This window comes from Sarcophilus harrisii, chromosome 1, assembly GCF_902635505.1.
Source record: "Sarcophilus harrisii chromosome 1, mSarHar1.11, whole genome shotgun sequence".
Lineage (NCBI taxonomy): Eukaryota > Metazoa > Chordata > Mammalia > Dasyuromorphia > Dasyuridae > Sarcophilus > Sarcophilus harrisii.
This window is the reverse complement of record NC_045426.1, coordinates 284,475,500-284,488,176: the sequence shown is the minus strand read 5'-3', so window position 1 is coordinate 284,488,176 and position 12,677 is coordinate 284,475,500. Positions and strand designations below refer to the sequence as shown.

Sequence of the window (12,677 nt, the reverse complement as noted above, 5' to 3'; positions counted from 1 at the left end):
TACAAGATTTTCTACATCTTATATGGCAGCTGATAATTATCTAAAACAAAAACAGTATATTTCACAAAATACATAATTCCATATTATAGATTAGAAGCAAATTGGTATTTAAGGAATGAATAATCAAATGAACTATCTAAACAAGACCCATATTTATACAGAATTAAATGAAAATGAAATCAAATGGAATTTATACAGAATTAAATGAAGACTTTGCAACTTAAAAAAAATTAGGACAGCCTCACATTTAAATACAAAAGTTATAGCTTCAAAAAGCATATACTCACTCAGTGTGTGATGATCCATTTAGAATGAGATGTAATTTTCACCTTTCTATTCAAATGCATTTTACAGAAAATACAAAGTAAGTAAAAAGTGTTGTTTGGTGTTATTTTCTGTTAATAACTTAAAAGAAAGAAAAAAGGAATAAGAATCAATGAGATAAGAAATGAGAATTTTTTAGTCTCACTAATGATACCACAATTCCTTTTTACTATATCAATTGCTCAACTGAATAGCATTTCTTTGAAGAGAACTTCAATCTTCAATAGAGTTCTGCATCTTTTTATCTTTTAAAGATGGTCTCATGTATCAAGTGGTAGAAATGAATAAATTATAAATCACCCCTTAAACAAACTGGTAATATAGACTTCTCAATTTCCAAGAACCCACATAGGTATAGAACTGTTTCTTTTCCAACTTACCACTATTCCCTGTGACTCAGAACTACTACTGATCTTCAAGGGTAGAAGTAACAATTTTTACTGTCCTACAAATGATATAAAATGAGCTGATGGACTTCATTTTTTCAATTTTAATTTTATACAGCAATAAATCTCAGATGGCATTTTTCTCATCTTTTTCAATTTAGTAACTTGTACTGATTTCTTCAGCTACAGTTCATTTTGGCATATCAATATCTTTCAGTTGTATTTTTCTTTTCTTCTATAGGTTTACATAGTTTCTCTTTCCAAGACTTTTAGTCATCTAACTTTTTTTTTTAATTTTCATTTATTTATTTGGCCCTTATAGATACCAGACCAGAAAAAGAACCTTTTTTTTTTCTTTTAAGTTTTAATATGTAAATTCAGGTTCCAGCAATCATCATCAAGAGAAAACAGGATTGTCATCCTTACTCACTACTACTTACATCAGCTACTAACTTGCCATGAGGAAGCAAACCAAACTAGTAAAGCAGCAAGATGACCTGTGGTGGAGGAAGAGACAAGGCAACATGTTCATCATGCTCATTGTGACGAACTTCTGCACCCAAAAGATTATGAGGTTTTTCCATCTGACTAGAACATAAATGGGAGGTTCTTAAGAGAAATGACTAGAGGCTTAAGAGACTGACTGGTTTTTCTATTTATTTTCGGCTTGCTTCCAATTCTTTCCATTCTTCCTTCCTTCCCTTTCTCCTCTTCCTCTCTTTCCTTTTCTTCCTTCCTTCCTTCCTTCCTTCCTTCCTTCTACCCACTCCTTCCATTCATTTTAAGGATTTTAATGCTCCCAAATAGTAACAGTTTAAGTCTTACTTTACATGAATCTCACAATTCACAGAATTTCAGGATTGGAAAGGCCAACAAGAGTCAACTTGTACAACTCAAACGATACTACTTAAAAAAAAAAACACCACTACAGCACACAAAAGTGGTTGGTCACCCTTTACTTGAAGATCTCAAATAAGGGGGAAACCACTTCTCTGAAGGCAGTCAATTTTCTGAATCATCCTAATTGTTAGGAAGTTTTCCCTGACATTAAGCTTAAATTTTCCTCCTTGCAACTTCCAACTACACCTAGTTTGACTTTCAGGAAAACAACAATGAAATTCCTTTTTTAATATGGCAGCCTTTTAAGCACTTGAACGCAGCTACTATGTCTCTCTCCCTTCTCTTCTTCAGGCTAAATATTCCCAGTTCATTCAACTAGTTTTCCTATGACATATACTTGAGGCTTTTGAACATGCTGGTTAGTCTCTATCATCTCTGCAATTTTTCAATACTCTTCCTAAACTGTGACAATTCAAAATTAAAAGGAGTACTCTACAGGTTTTCTGACCAAACCAAAGAATGAATAAGGAATCACCACTCTTATTCCTGGATGCCCTGCCACCTCTCAATGGAGTATAGGAACACATTATATATCATATGGTTACTTCATATTGAGTTTGTAGGTCCGCTAAAACCTTCAGATCTTTTTCAAACTAACTATTATTTCACTATGCCATCTTATATTTGTGGAGTCAATTTACTGAACCCAATTTTAAGGTTTTGCATTTGTCCCTATAAAATTTAATCTTTATTAGATTCAGCTCAGTTTTCTTATCTATCAAGATTTTTTTTTTTTTTTTTTTTGATCATGACTCTGTCACCCAGTTTTAGTTAGCTAAGCCACAGGTAAAAAAAGGCAGAAAAGTAGAAAAAGGAAAAAAAAAAAAAAGATACTATGTCATTTTTAGAGGAGAGGCATCCAAGTCAGCCAGGATACAGAAAATACCATAATTTGTCACAATGCATATTTATGAAGAACTTTTAAAATATGTGCATTAAAACTAATGTTAGAGCAAACAACTACTTTACAACTTCTTAAAAATAATTTCAAGTCCTTTTACTTTTGCTTTCCTTATATGTAAAATAATCACTTGTGACAACTCTTATTAATAAGGAAACATAAAATCTAATCTATGTAGTGATACTGAAACAACTTTCAAAAAATACACAACCTCCAACCAACACATGAAAAGAAAGAATTAACAAAGGTCAATATCTTCACATTACTGCAAGTTCTATTTGAATTTACATATTTTACAAAATAATCTATAAGAACTTGATAAATTTACATTTATCTTGAAGAACCTTGATAAGAGTTATTTATATTTTTAATAAATTTTATAGGCATTCCTTTGGGATGAAAGCGTTTTATTTTTTTTATCTGAGGCAAAATTGGCATATCATATTTTTAAAGGTGCCATTTCACTTTAAAAAGGTGAAATTACTAAAATTTGAATAAAAAATTTTGGGCTGAATCAAGTAGAAGAGCTATAAATGCTCTCTTATATGATGTCAATCCTAACATACACAACAATCCCAATTTTATAAAACCAATTCTTTAATCCATAGATAATTTTAACATTTAAACAATGTTTATACAATAAAGGTAACTTTAGACATTAGTCCAATTTTAAAACACAATGAAAATTGGTCTATTACGGGATACTCATCTTCAGTACTCTCAATGTCTTGTCAACAAGATGAATGCCATCAGCAGTAGATAAAGAAATGCCAATTCTAATTTTAAACTTTATTTGTATCTGTAAATCACAGCTTATATTCAGTATTTAAGCTTCTGAAATGACAGGCAAACTGGATGCTGCTTTTCTGAATACATAATTTGATTTAGAAATTTCTTAGTCCTATGCCAAATAGTAAAGATGTATTTTATTCTGAAATACTATAAGTAACATTACTTTATATTGCTCTACTAAACAATATTATTAAACAGATTGACTCTTTTATTTTAAGTGGACAAAATGTGGGATTAAATTTCAGAGCACAGGCAACAGAAGTACTACATTCTTTTTTTTTTTAAATATACACTTTAACACGGAGCAGAGATAATTATGGAATCAGAGATTCTTATAATAAATGTGTTTTGAAAGATTTATATACAATGAGAAGAGACAAATTAATAATGTTTTATTTACAAAAGAAGGTAATGACCTGTCTTAGCAGATATTCAAATACACAAGCTAAGAAAGATTTCCATTTCAAGGTTAACCACACTTTATTATCTACTGTACAAGTCATTTATCCTACAGTTCAAATTTCAATTTAAGATAACATAGTAATGCCTCATTCACCCTGGTACTGGGAATGAAGTGAATTTTCCAGACAACTGAAACTTATCCCTTTAAAATCCAAAACTTCTGCTTTATTTTAACAATTATTGATGGAAATCTTTTAAAATAGACCTGTAATATTAGAAAAAGTAATGCATGTAGAGTCAGGGAACTAAGGCTTAAATTTTGGTCCTTATATTTACTAGGTGTATGATCACAGGCATATCACTTAATCACATCCTCAGTTTTCTCTTCTATAAAAAAAAAAAAAAAAGATAACATTTTACAACCTACCTCATAAGGTTGTTATCCTTTACAGTGTTTACACAATGCTTTCTGGAAACTTTATAGTACTTTATAAATATGAGTTACTTTTAACTAAGGATCATTTGAATGAATACACATTTTTGGTTCTGAATTATATTTCACTGACATGGTCCTGTTGCAGAAACTCTATAGTACTTGATGAATATAAACTGTTGTATTATAATGCAGTGAGAGGCAGTACAGTATAAAGAAGAGAGGACTGATCTTGTAGTGAGGAAGACCTGGATTCCACCAACAATGTCCAGCAGGAAGAGATAGAAAGAGAAATTCCATTTCAAATAACGATAGTCAATAAAGACAGATCTAAACAACTGAAAAAATTATGATTTCTCATGGGTAGACCAAGCCAATATTCTAAAAATGACAATTTTACATAAATTAATTTACATATTCGATGCTATACTAAATTGCCAAAATATTATTTTATAAAGCTATATTAAAGCAATAAAATAGATCTGGAAGAACAAAAGGTCAAGAATATAAAGTGAGTCAATGAAAAAAATGTGAAAGAAGGCAGTCAAGCAATACCAGATCTCAAAACTGTATTACAAAGTGGTAATCATTAAAACAATAAGGTAATGGCAAAGAAACAAAGTGGTGGATGAGTAGAATATATTATGTATTATAATCCATAGTATTAAAAAAACTATAGTAATCTAGTATTTAATAAACCAAAAGATCCAAACTTTTGGGACAAGAAAAATTGCTGAGAAAATTGGAAAGAAATTTGACAGAAACTAGGTATAGAATAACATCTCACATCATACATGATCTCATAAGCAAATCTGGAAAAAGTCGAAATTTTATTTCTCAGATATATGGCTAAGGGAAGAATTTATGATCAAAGAATCAAAAGAATCACAGGATATAAAACAGATAATTTTAATTACATTAAAAAGGTTTTGTAGAAACAAAAACAATGCAGCCACAATTTGAAGGAAAAGAACTTGGGAAAAACATTTTACAGTAAGTTTTTCTTTTAAAGGCCTCATTTGTTAAATATCTAGAGAACTGAGTCAAATGTGTTAAAAATACAAGTCATTCCAAAATGGGTAAGTGGTCAAAGAATATGAAGAGGCAGTTTTTAGAAGAAATCAAAGCTATTATAGTCATAAGAAAACTACTCTAAATCACTACTGATTAGAGCAGGGATGGGAAACATTTGGCCCAAGGGCCATATAAGCCCCAGAAATCATTTGGTCTGACCCTGCCAATGAAACTGTAGTTCCAACCATTACATTAAGAGTGAGCTAATTAAATTTAAAACTAAATATAATAGACTAATTTTAAGTTGGCAATTTTGTATGGCCCATGAATGATGTTATAAATATCCAAATGGTCCTTGTCAGAAAAAGTTCCCCACCTTTGGATTAGAAGAATGCAAGTCAAAACAACTTTGAAACACCAATTTATATCTATTGGACTGGCTAATATCTGTAGGCTTTTGATGACAGGTGACAAATGAAATGGGAAGAATGATCAAAAGAGAGCTCTGAAGCCATTTAACATGGAGACAAACAGTCCAAATATCAATAGCTTTGGGTGTATCACTACCTAATTCTTGGTGGACACCAGTGAATTTATCTATACAGGGAATGTGAAGTGTAGAAGCTCTCTACATGTATGTTAATCACAAACTTGTAGGACACAAAGAAAGTGACTTGCCTAGAGGAAAATGACAAATGTTATAAAGGATGTGGAAAAACTGTTACTAGAGTTGTAAACTGATCTAACCATTATGGAGAGGAATTTGAAACCTATGCCCAAAGAGCTTTAAAACTGTATTCCTTTGACCCAACAATACCACTACTAGGTCTATACCTCAAAATCATCAAAGAAAAAGAAAAAAGAGCTTTTATGTGCAAAAATTTTTATAGAAGATCTTTTTGGGTGGCAAGAGCTTACGATATCTTATGATGATCAACTGGGAATGATTTAGTTATTCGGATCAATACAATGATTGAAGACAATTCTGAGGACTTATGATGAAAAATTATCTATTTCTAGAGAAAGAACTGATAATCTGAATGTAGACTGAAACATAATTTTTAAATGTTTTGCATGATTTTACATGCATAACTGATATCACATTTATCTTTACAATGAATAAGGGAAGGGAGGAGAAAATTTGGAGCTAAAAAAATTTTGTTTGAATGACAAAAATAAATAAATAATAAATTTAAGATAAAAATAAAATAAAACAACAGGAAAAAGAGGCCTGGATTTATGTCCTACTTCTGACAAATACTAGCATGTGATCATGAGCAAGTCACCCTCTTGCAACTTGTTAAAAACAAAAATTATAAACAAGTTGGTGACCTACATACAAAGAGAAAAGTTGCATACTTAGCATTCCTTAAACAGATGAAACCCCAAGAATGGACCAAGAGTAAGATAGTGATACATCCAAGGACCAGTGATGTGTAGGGCTGTTAGTCTCCACTCTAAAAAGCTCCAGATCTCTGTTTTGATCATCCATTTCCCTCATTTGTCAACTATCAGCAACTCCACAGCAACATGTTAGGTTTTATGCTTCTAGTCTGCTTTCCTGTTTTAAATATAACAGCTTTGGAAAGGGCTTGAAGCTTTTCTTGATGTCCCTGTCTTAAATGTTCTTTTCCTTTTCAAATTTTCTAAAAACTTTGTCTAATTTTTCCTTTGTTCCCATCAATTTCTAATTTATATCAATTACACAAGTCTATTCTCCTAGCAATACATAAACTCTTTGGAACACTGAGTGTTCTAGTTTTGCCTTTGAATTGAATGCCCAGAACCTAGAAGAGGTTAGTTAATAACACAGCAAGCAACTAATCCATATTTACTTGATTTAACTGAATATACTTAGAAATTGTTCTACCCCAGTATATTCTAGTTCTTCACTTCCAATGCCATTTTCGATGTTATTCTTTGTTCTCACTTCTCTGATCAGTCTTATTTACTGTTTTCTGTTTATAAGAAAAGTGTGCAATACCAACACAAAGCAAATTTAGCAATAACCACATAATTCTAGGGCAAAACAAAGTGGAGTAGGAAAAATGTGCAAACTTGTAGTACAAAAATATTTTAAAAATATGGGTGTAGGGGATTTGTATGTACTTGGCAATTATACATGTATTCAACTATAAAACTGAATTTGTATAGGAAGACTCAATTTTTAGATAGGGTCTTAAACAACATATTTGATCCTAACTTTATAAACCACTGATTATTCTTGAAATTACTGAAAACAGCAATGTTTCAACAATTTTGTAATACACAAAAATGTATAGCAATATCTCTATACACAAAATAAATGGGCAAAATCAATTACATAATTTTAATTTTCATTTGTGACTCAGAATTAATGATGAGAAAAGTATAGTGTTTCTTGACAAGATGGCCTATTGTCCAACTCTTTGTGTCAAAAAGTTCTCTAACTCAGAAGTTTTGGAAGAACAATTCTAAACTATCAAAGTCAAGTTGCTTAATAATAGTTAATATACCCCTTTGGCTGGAATAATTTTACCACTGTAAAATCATTTTGCTAGAAAACTGGAAAAATGCCAGAAGCATGAAAGTAAGTATCACCAATTTATTTTAGATTCTTTGTTTTCTATTGAATATATGAAAGACATAAAGAGGATTTTGAAAAATTTGTCCTAATTAAGACTAAATTAAGAGGGAAAAAATTTATCTATGTTAGTTGGTATTTCCATGGATATTCATACATGAAAATGAAAACAAAATGATAATGACCATGTACCTCAACAAGAAATGTTATTTTTTTCCCTATAAAATTTACAGCTATCTAATTACTGAATTACCACAATCCTACAGGAAGCATTTGTTTCAGGGGAGCTACTGACATAGATCACTACAACCAATCTGTGTTCAAAATAATATTCTTTTATTGGAATATTGCTACATTATCATAGGACCAGAAACCAGAAGTTAAAACATGTCATCAATTGCAAGATTTATTTTTGATTGTGTTATTTACTCTTATTTAACTTGGGACAGAAAAAAAAATTGGAACTATATTTCTATAGCTTTGAAATGGGTATTAAGTTCTATCAAGATATTATAAAATTTGACTTGATAAAAATATTTTGAGGCTTGTAAATAAATGATGATATATAAGCAAGAAGTATTTGATACATACCTTGTTTTAATTCTAAACCTTCAGACTGCTTGTTCTCCCTCAGTGAAGAGGTAGAATCTACACTGTTGTCTTGTCTGAGGAATTAAAAGAAAAAAAAAAACTCAGCTTTTAATATTAATATCAGAAAATATTACAAAAAAACTTTATCGTTTGACTGAATTCACTTACTATTATCCTAATGGTGAGGGGGTAGAAGGGAAGAGAAGAGGCAATAAAATATTGAACCATATTAGCCTTATTATTACTTAAGTCATAATCTGGTACTGTTAGATACTTAAGAAGGTTCCATTGTTTCTCTTGACTACTGTGGGTAAAATTTATTGCACTAAGATTCTTAAACACAATACAAAAATAGCAGAAGAGAGATATGAAATGACTCACTGCTTAGATTGCAAAATTTCTTGCCAAATCAGATCAAAAAATAAGAACATAGGGTTAGGTTTTCTCTTAATGATAACAGAGCATAGACATGATGTTGAAGGGGCACTGCTTCCAGAAAACCATAAAACAGTCATTGAAGTTCACAGGTTGAATTTAATGAACACTTTGGCAATAGAATTACTTTTATATCTATCTATACACATTCTTATTTCAATTATTTTATAACTGAAGATTTTTGTGATATATGTCTTACGTTAATACAAAATCAAAGTTAACTATAGGCAGTTTGCAGGAGTTAGAACAGATCAAACAAAAAAGAAAACACTTTGCTATATAATAAATTAGGTCAGTAATAGTATTCCAATTCACTATGTTCTTTATAACAGGACTACAAACTATTTTGAAGGACTGCTTCTCACTTTTTAGAGGTCGTCATATTACTTTAGCATTGATTTTTTTTAACCACCCCTTTGATGAAGTACCCCAAAGATGTAAAGAGAAACTATAGCCATTCAGGTAAGAAAAGTGATAACTTCTTTTAAAAAAAAAAAAAACTATCTTTAAAAGAATCTTTCATGTGCCGTCTCAGATATTACTGCCACACCAAAGTTTCTAAATTAAGAGACTGACTAATTCAGCTAAGCAACAGCAATAGAGTCTAAACTTCCAGGTCATGAAAGGGGAGAAAGACTTGAACTTTTTTCTTTAACAAGTTCTTCACATTCCTAGTGACAGCAGGCAGACTAATATTTGTATTATTTTGCATCAAGCTCTCTCATTCAACTCTCTCCCCTCTCACCCCCTCAACATACATGCATACATCTCCAAATATAGAGTTCTAAGTTATTTAGTTTAATGTAAATCATGAAACGTAAACTATCAGTTGCATATTTAAAATTTTACTTTTTTTTCCCTAACAGCTTCCAAGTTTTTACCTTTGCGCAGAAGAAAAATGAAATTATGGCTATTTTTACAGAATATTGATTAACAGTCCTCAAAAACCAGCAGACAACAAACTAACCCACCAAAAGTTCTTATGGAAAACACCTATGTGTTGCTGTAACCTTTGTAATATTTAGGTTTGGGTGTCTTGAGTGTAACAATATTTCACTAAAAAATTATAAACCTCTAAAGGCAAAGGCAATTTATTTTTAATTACTCTTATGGCTTTAACTAGAGAAAATGGTTCTTTTTGCAGAGTTGTACATACAACTACCTCTCCCCCAAACACACACAAATCTAAATATATAAAGGAAATACTGTAATAAAATAAATGATATGATAAAACCTGCCTGTCTGTAGCTGTCCCTTGAAGCTAGTCCATATCAAATGCTTCAAATAAAAATGAAGCTCACCGTAAAGACCACCTGCTGTCAAAAACAATTTATTTTAGTCCCAGAGGTGATCTTTTTATAACACATTTTATTTTATCATAATAGGTTGGGTTTGATTGGACTGTTAATGAAACTCACCATTTTTTCAAAAAGTAAGAATACTACCCCATCTTGTGGTTGAGAAATGAAAAAGGCACTTTTCCTTAAGATTATCTGAAGTCAACAAGAAATACTAAAATAAAATTACTTAAAATCATTATCTTTACAGTAACTACTTAATTAAGATGTAAATTTTATAATTACATAGAGGTTAAATCTGAAAAGTTGGTCAGTCTCAGTTTTAATTACGTTCTTCATGAAATTCTTGTATACTTTTTAAATGTTAATAATGTATTAAATATAAGAAATAATTTTAAAATAACAAGATAAATTTATAAATCTTTGTATTAAGCAATCTTTATAATATTATTTCAACTGTTGGAATATAAAATGGCTATTGTAGATGAAATAGCAAATATCTGCTGGAAAGAGAAAATGTATTTGCCTTTTAATATTATTTATAAATTCCTTTGGTCACATCAACTAAAACTACAGAAAGGAAATTTTGTAACCTTATCTTCAAGGTATATTCAACTCTGAAATTTCATGAAAAATTATATATATATATTACTGACATTACATAGCCAATGTCATTCCCCTACTCAAAAATCGACAGTAAATCCTTGTAGTCTTCAAGATTTAAAAAAAAAAAAAAATTCCTCTGGCATTTAAAGCTCTTTAAACTCTAGGTCTAACTTATCTTTTCACATGATTCATGGTTATACTTTCTATATTCCAACCAAACTGTTCTACATGTCTTCTCCCAAACATGACATTCCCAATCTTGTATGTGGTCTTTGCCTTTTGAAATAGCATATTCCAAGTTCCTTTATGGTAGTTGCTAAGTCTTACATGATCCAGACTGAGGCTCTGTGGTACCCGAGTCCTTTTACTAACTGGCTAGTTACAGTATGCTTTCTTTGTCCTGGAGGTTTTGGATTTTGTCTATGATGATTCTGGGAGTTTTTATTTTGAGGTTTCTTTCAGGAAGTAACTGGATTCCTTCTATTTTTACTTTACCCTTTGGTTCTAAGAGATCTGGGAAATTTTCTTTAATAATTTTTTGGGATATGATACCTGCATTTTTTTTTTTTTGCTCAAGGTTTTCAAGTAGTCGAATGATTTTTAAATTATTCTTCCTTGACCTCTTCTCCATATCAGTTGTTTTTTAATATATAATATCTCAGATTTTCTTCTACTTTTTTAATCTTTTAATGTTAAATATATAATGGAGTCATTAACTATTATTTGATTCATTCTAATTTTCAAGGTATCTATTGCTCAAATAAAGTTTTGCTCTTCTTGTACTAAAGTATTAATTATCCTTCCAAAGCTCTCATTTTACCCCCAATTCTTTCTACTAATACAAAATTATTTTTAACTAAAATAAAACCAAAAGTGTCTTGCTAAATTTCAAATCCTATTTGACTTTCCATTTAAGTTATGTTTTCTTTGAGGCTTTGATAATAGATGCTTTGGAGTTTTCTCTTCAAGGATCTCAAAGGTGGCTCTTATATCAAGCTGCAGGTTGCAGTTCAGTCACCTGGCTTAAAAACTCTGCATTTCACCCTCCTATCTAGGACACCATTGCCATTATCAGAAAACTTATTTTCTTATATTTACTTGGTCTGGAAAAATTCTTCACTGTTTTTTCCCGCTTAGATTTCCTAAACATGACTCAGGTGATCTTTCTAGTTCTCTATTGGAGTAGTTTTGGTATTGAGTTGGGATGTACTGGATAAAATATGGCTTGGGGAATACATTCTTAACCAATTAAAGGATATCATAAAAGATGAAATATGCAATTTAAAATATGTGTTCAGCATAAAGGAAATTAATTTAACTAGGGTGAGAAAGCACAGACAAGTAGGAAAAATTTTTCTGAAGTCTGATATCCATGATATAAAAACAACCAACAGAAATATTTAAAACAAGTCATGCCCCAAAAGATAGTCAAAAGACATGAAGAAATAAATCTTAAAATTAGAATTGGAAATTAATTGTGACCATAATTGTGATATGAATAATAAGAAGAGAAATCCAAATCAAAACAACTTCAAGATTTTTCCTTATGCCTTACAAACTGGCAAAGATGGGAAAAAAAAAAAGGAATAGTAACAAAGATCCGGAGTTATGGAAAAGCAAGCACACAAATGCACTGATAGAAGAAGCTATGAACTAATCCAAAAATTCTAGAATTAAAGCTAATTGAAACCACTAGCATTTTTATAGAATATATGACTTTTACAAATGTAATGTTACTTGATCCCTGGAGCGACCCTGTAAGGTAAGTGTTTTACAGCCTCATTTCGTAATTCAGAAACTAGTGTATAACTAAAAAGAGTCTGAATAAATATCTCCCTAATTCCTAATACCAAAGGCTCTATCCACTATACCACCTTAGTTACTACTAAATAGGCTGCCCCAAAATACTCAGAACAGTTTTAAGCTTTAATAACTTAAATTTATGAAACATTTACTTCAGTTTTAAACTTTCATAGCTAAAAACAATAGTTAAAGTGTTTACATTTCTACACGGGAGGATGGCATATGTAAC

At 30.6% G+C, this 12,677-nt stretch overlaps 1 protein-coding gene across 4 annotated transcripts in view; it reads right to left on the bottom strand.

Moving 5' to 3' along the window:
* CAAP1 (caspase activity and apoptosis inhibitor 1) overlaps positions 1-12,677 on the bottom strand; it is a 63,462-nt gene that overhangs the window by 10,818 nt on the left and 39,967 nt on the right. For 3 of the 4 annotated variants that reach the window (XM_023497360.2, XM_003761400.4, XM_023497362.2), the window contains one exon: positions 8,307-8,380. In XM_023497360.2, the coding sequence (XP_023353128.1) occupies positions 8,307-8,380 (74 nt within the window). Of the gene's footprint in view, positions 1-418; positions 1,208-8,306; positions 8,381-12,677 lie in introns of those variants that run through there. The other variant, XM_031943410.1, reaches the window with a different exon arrangement.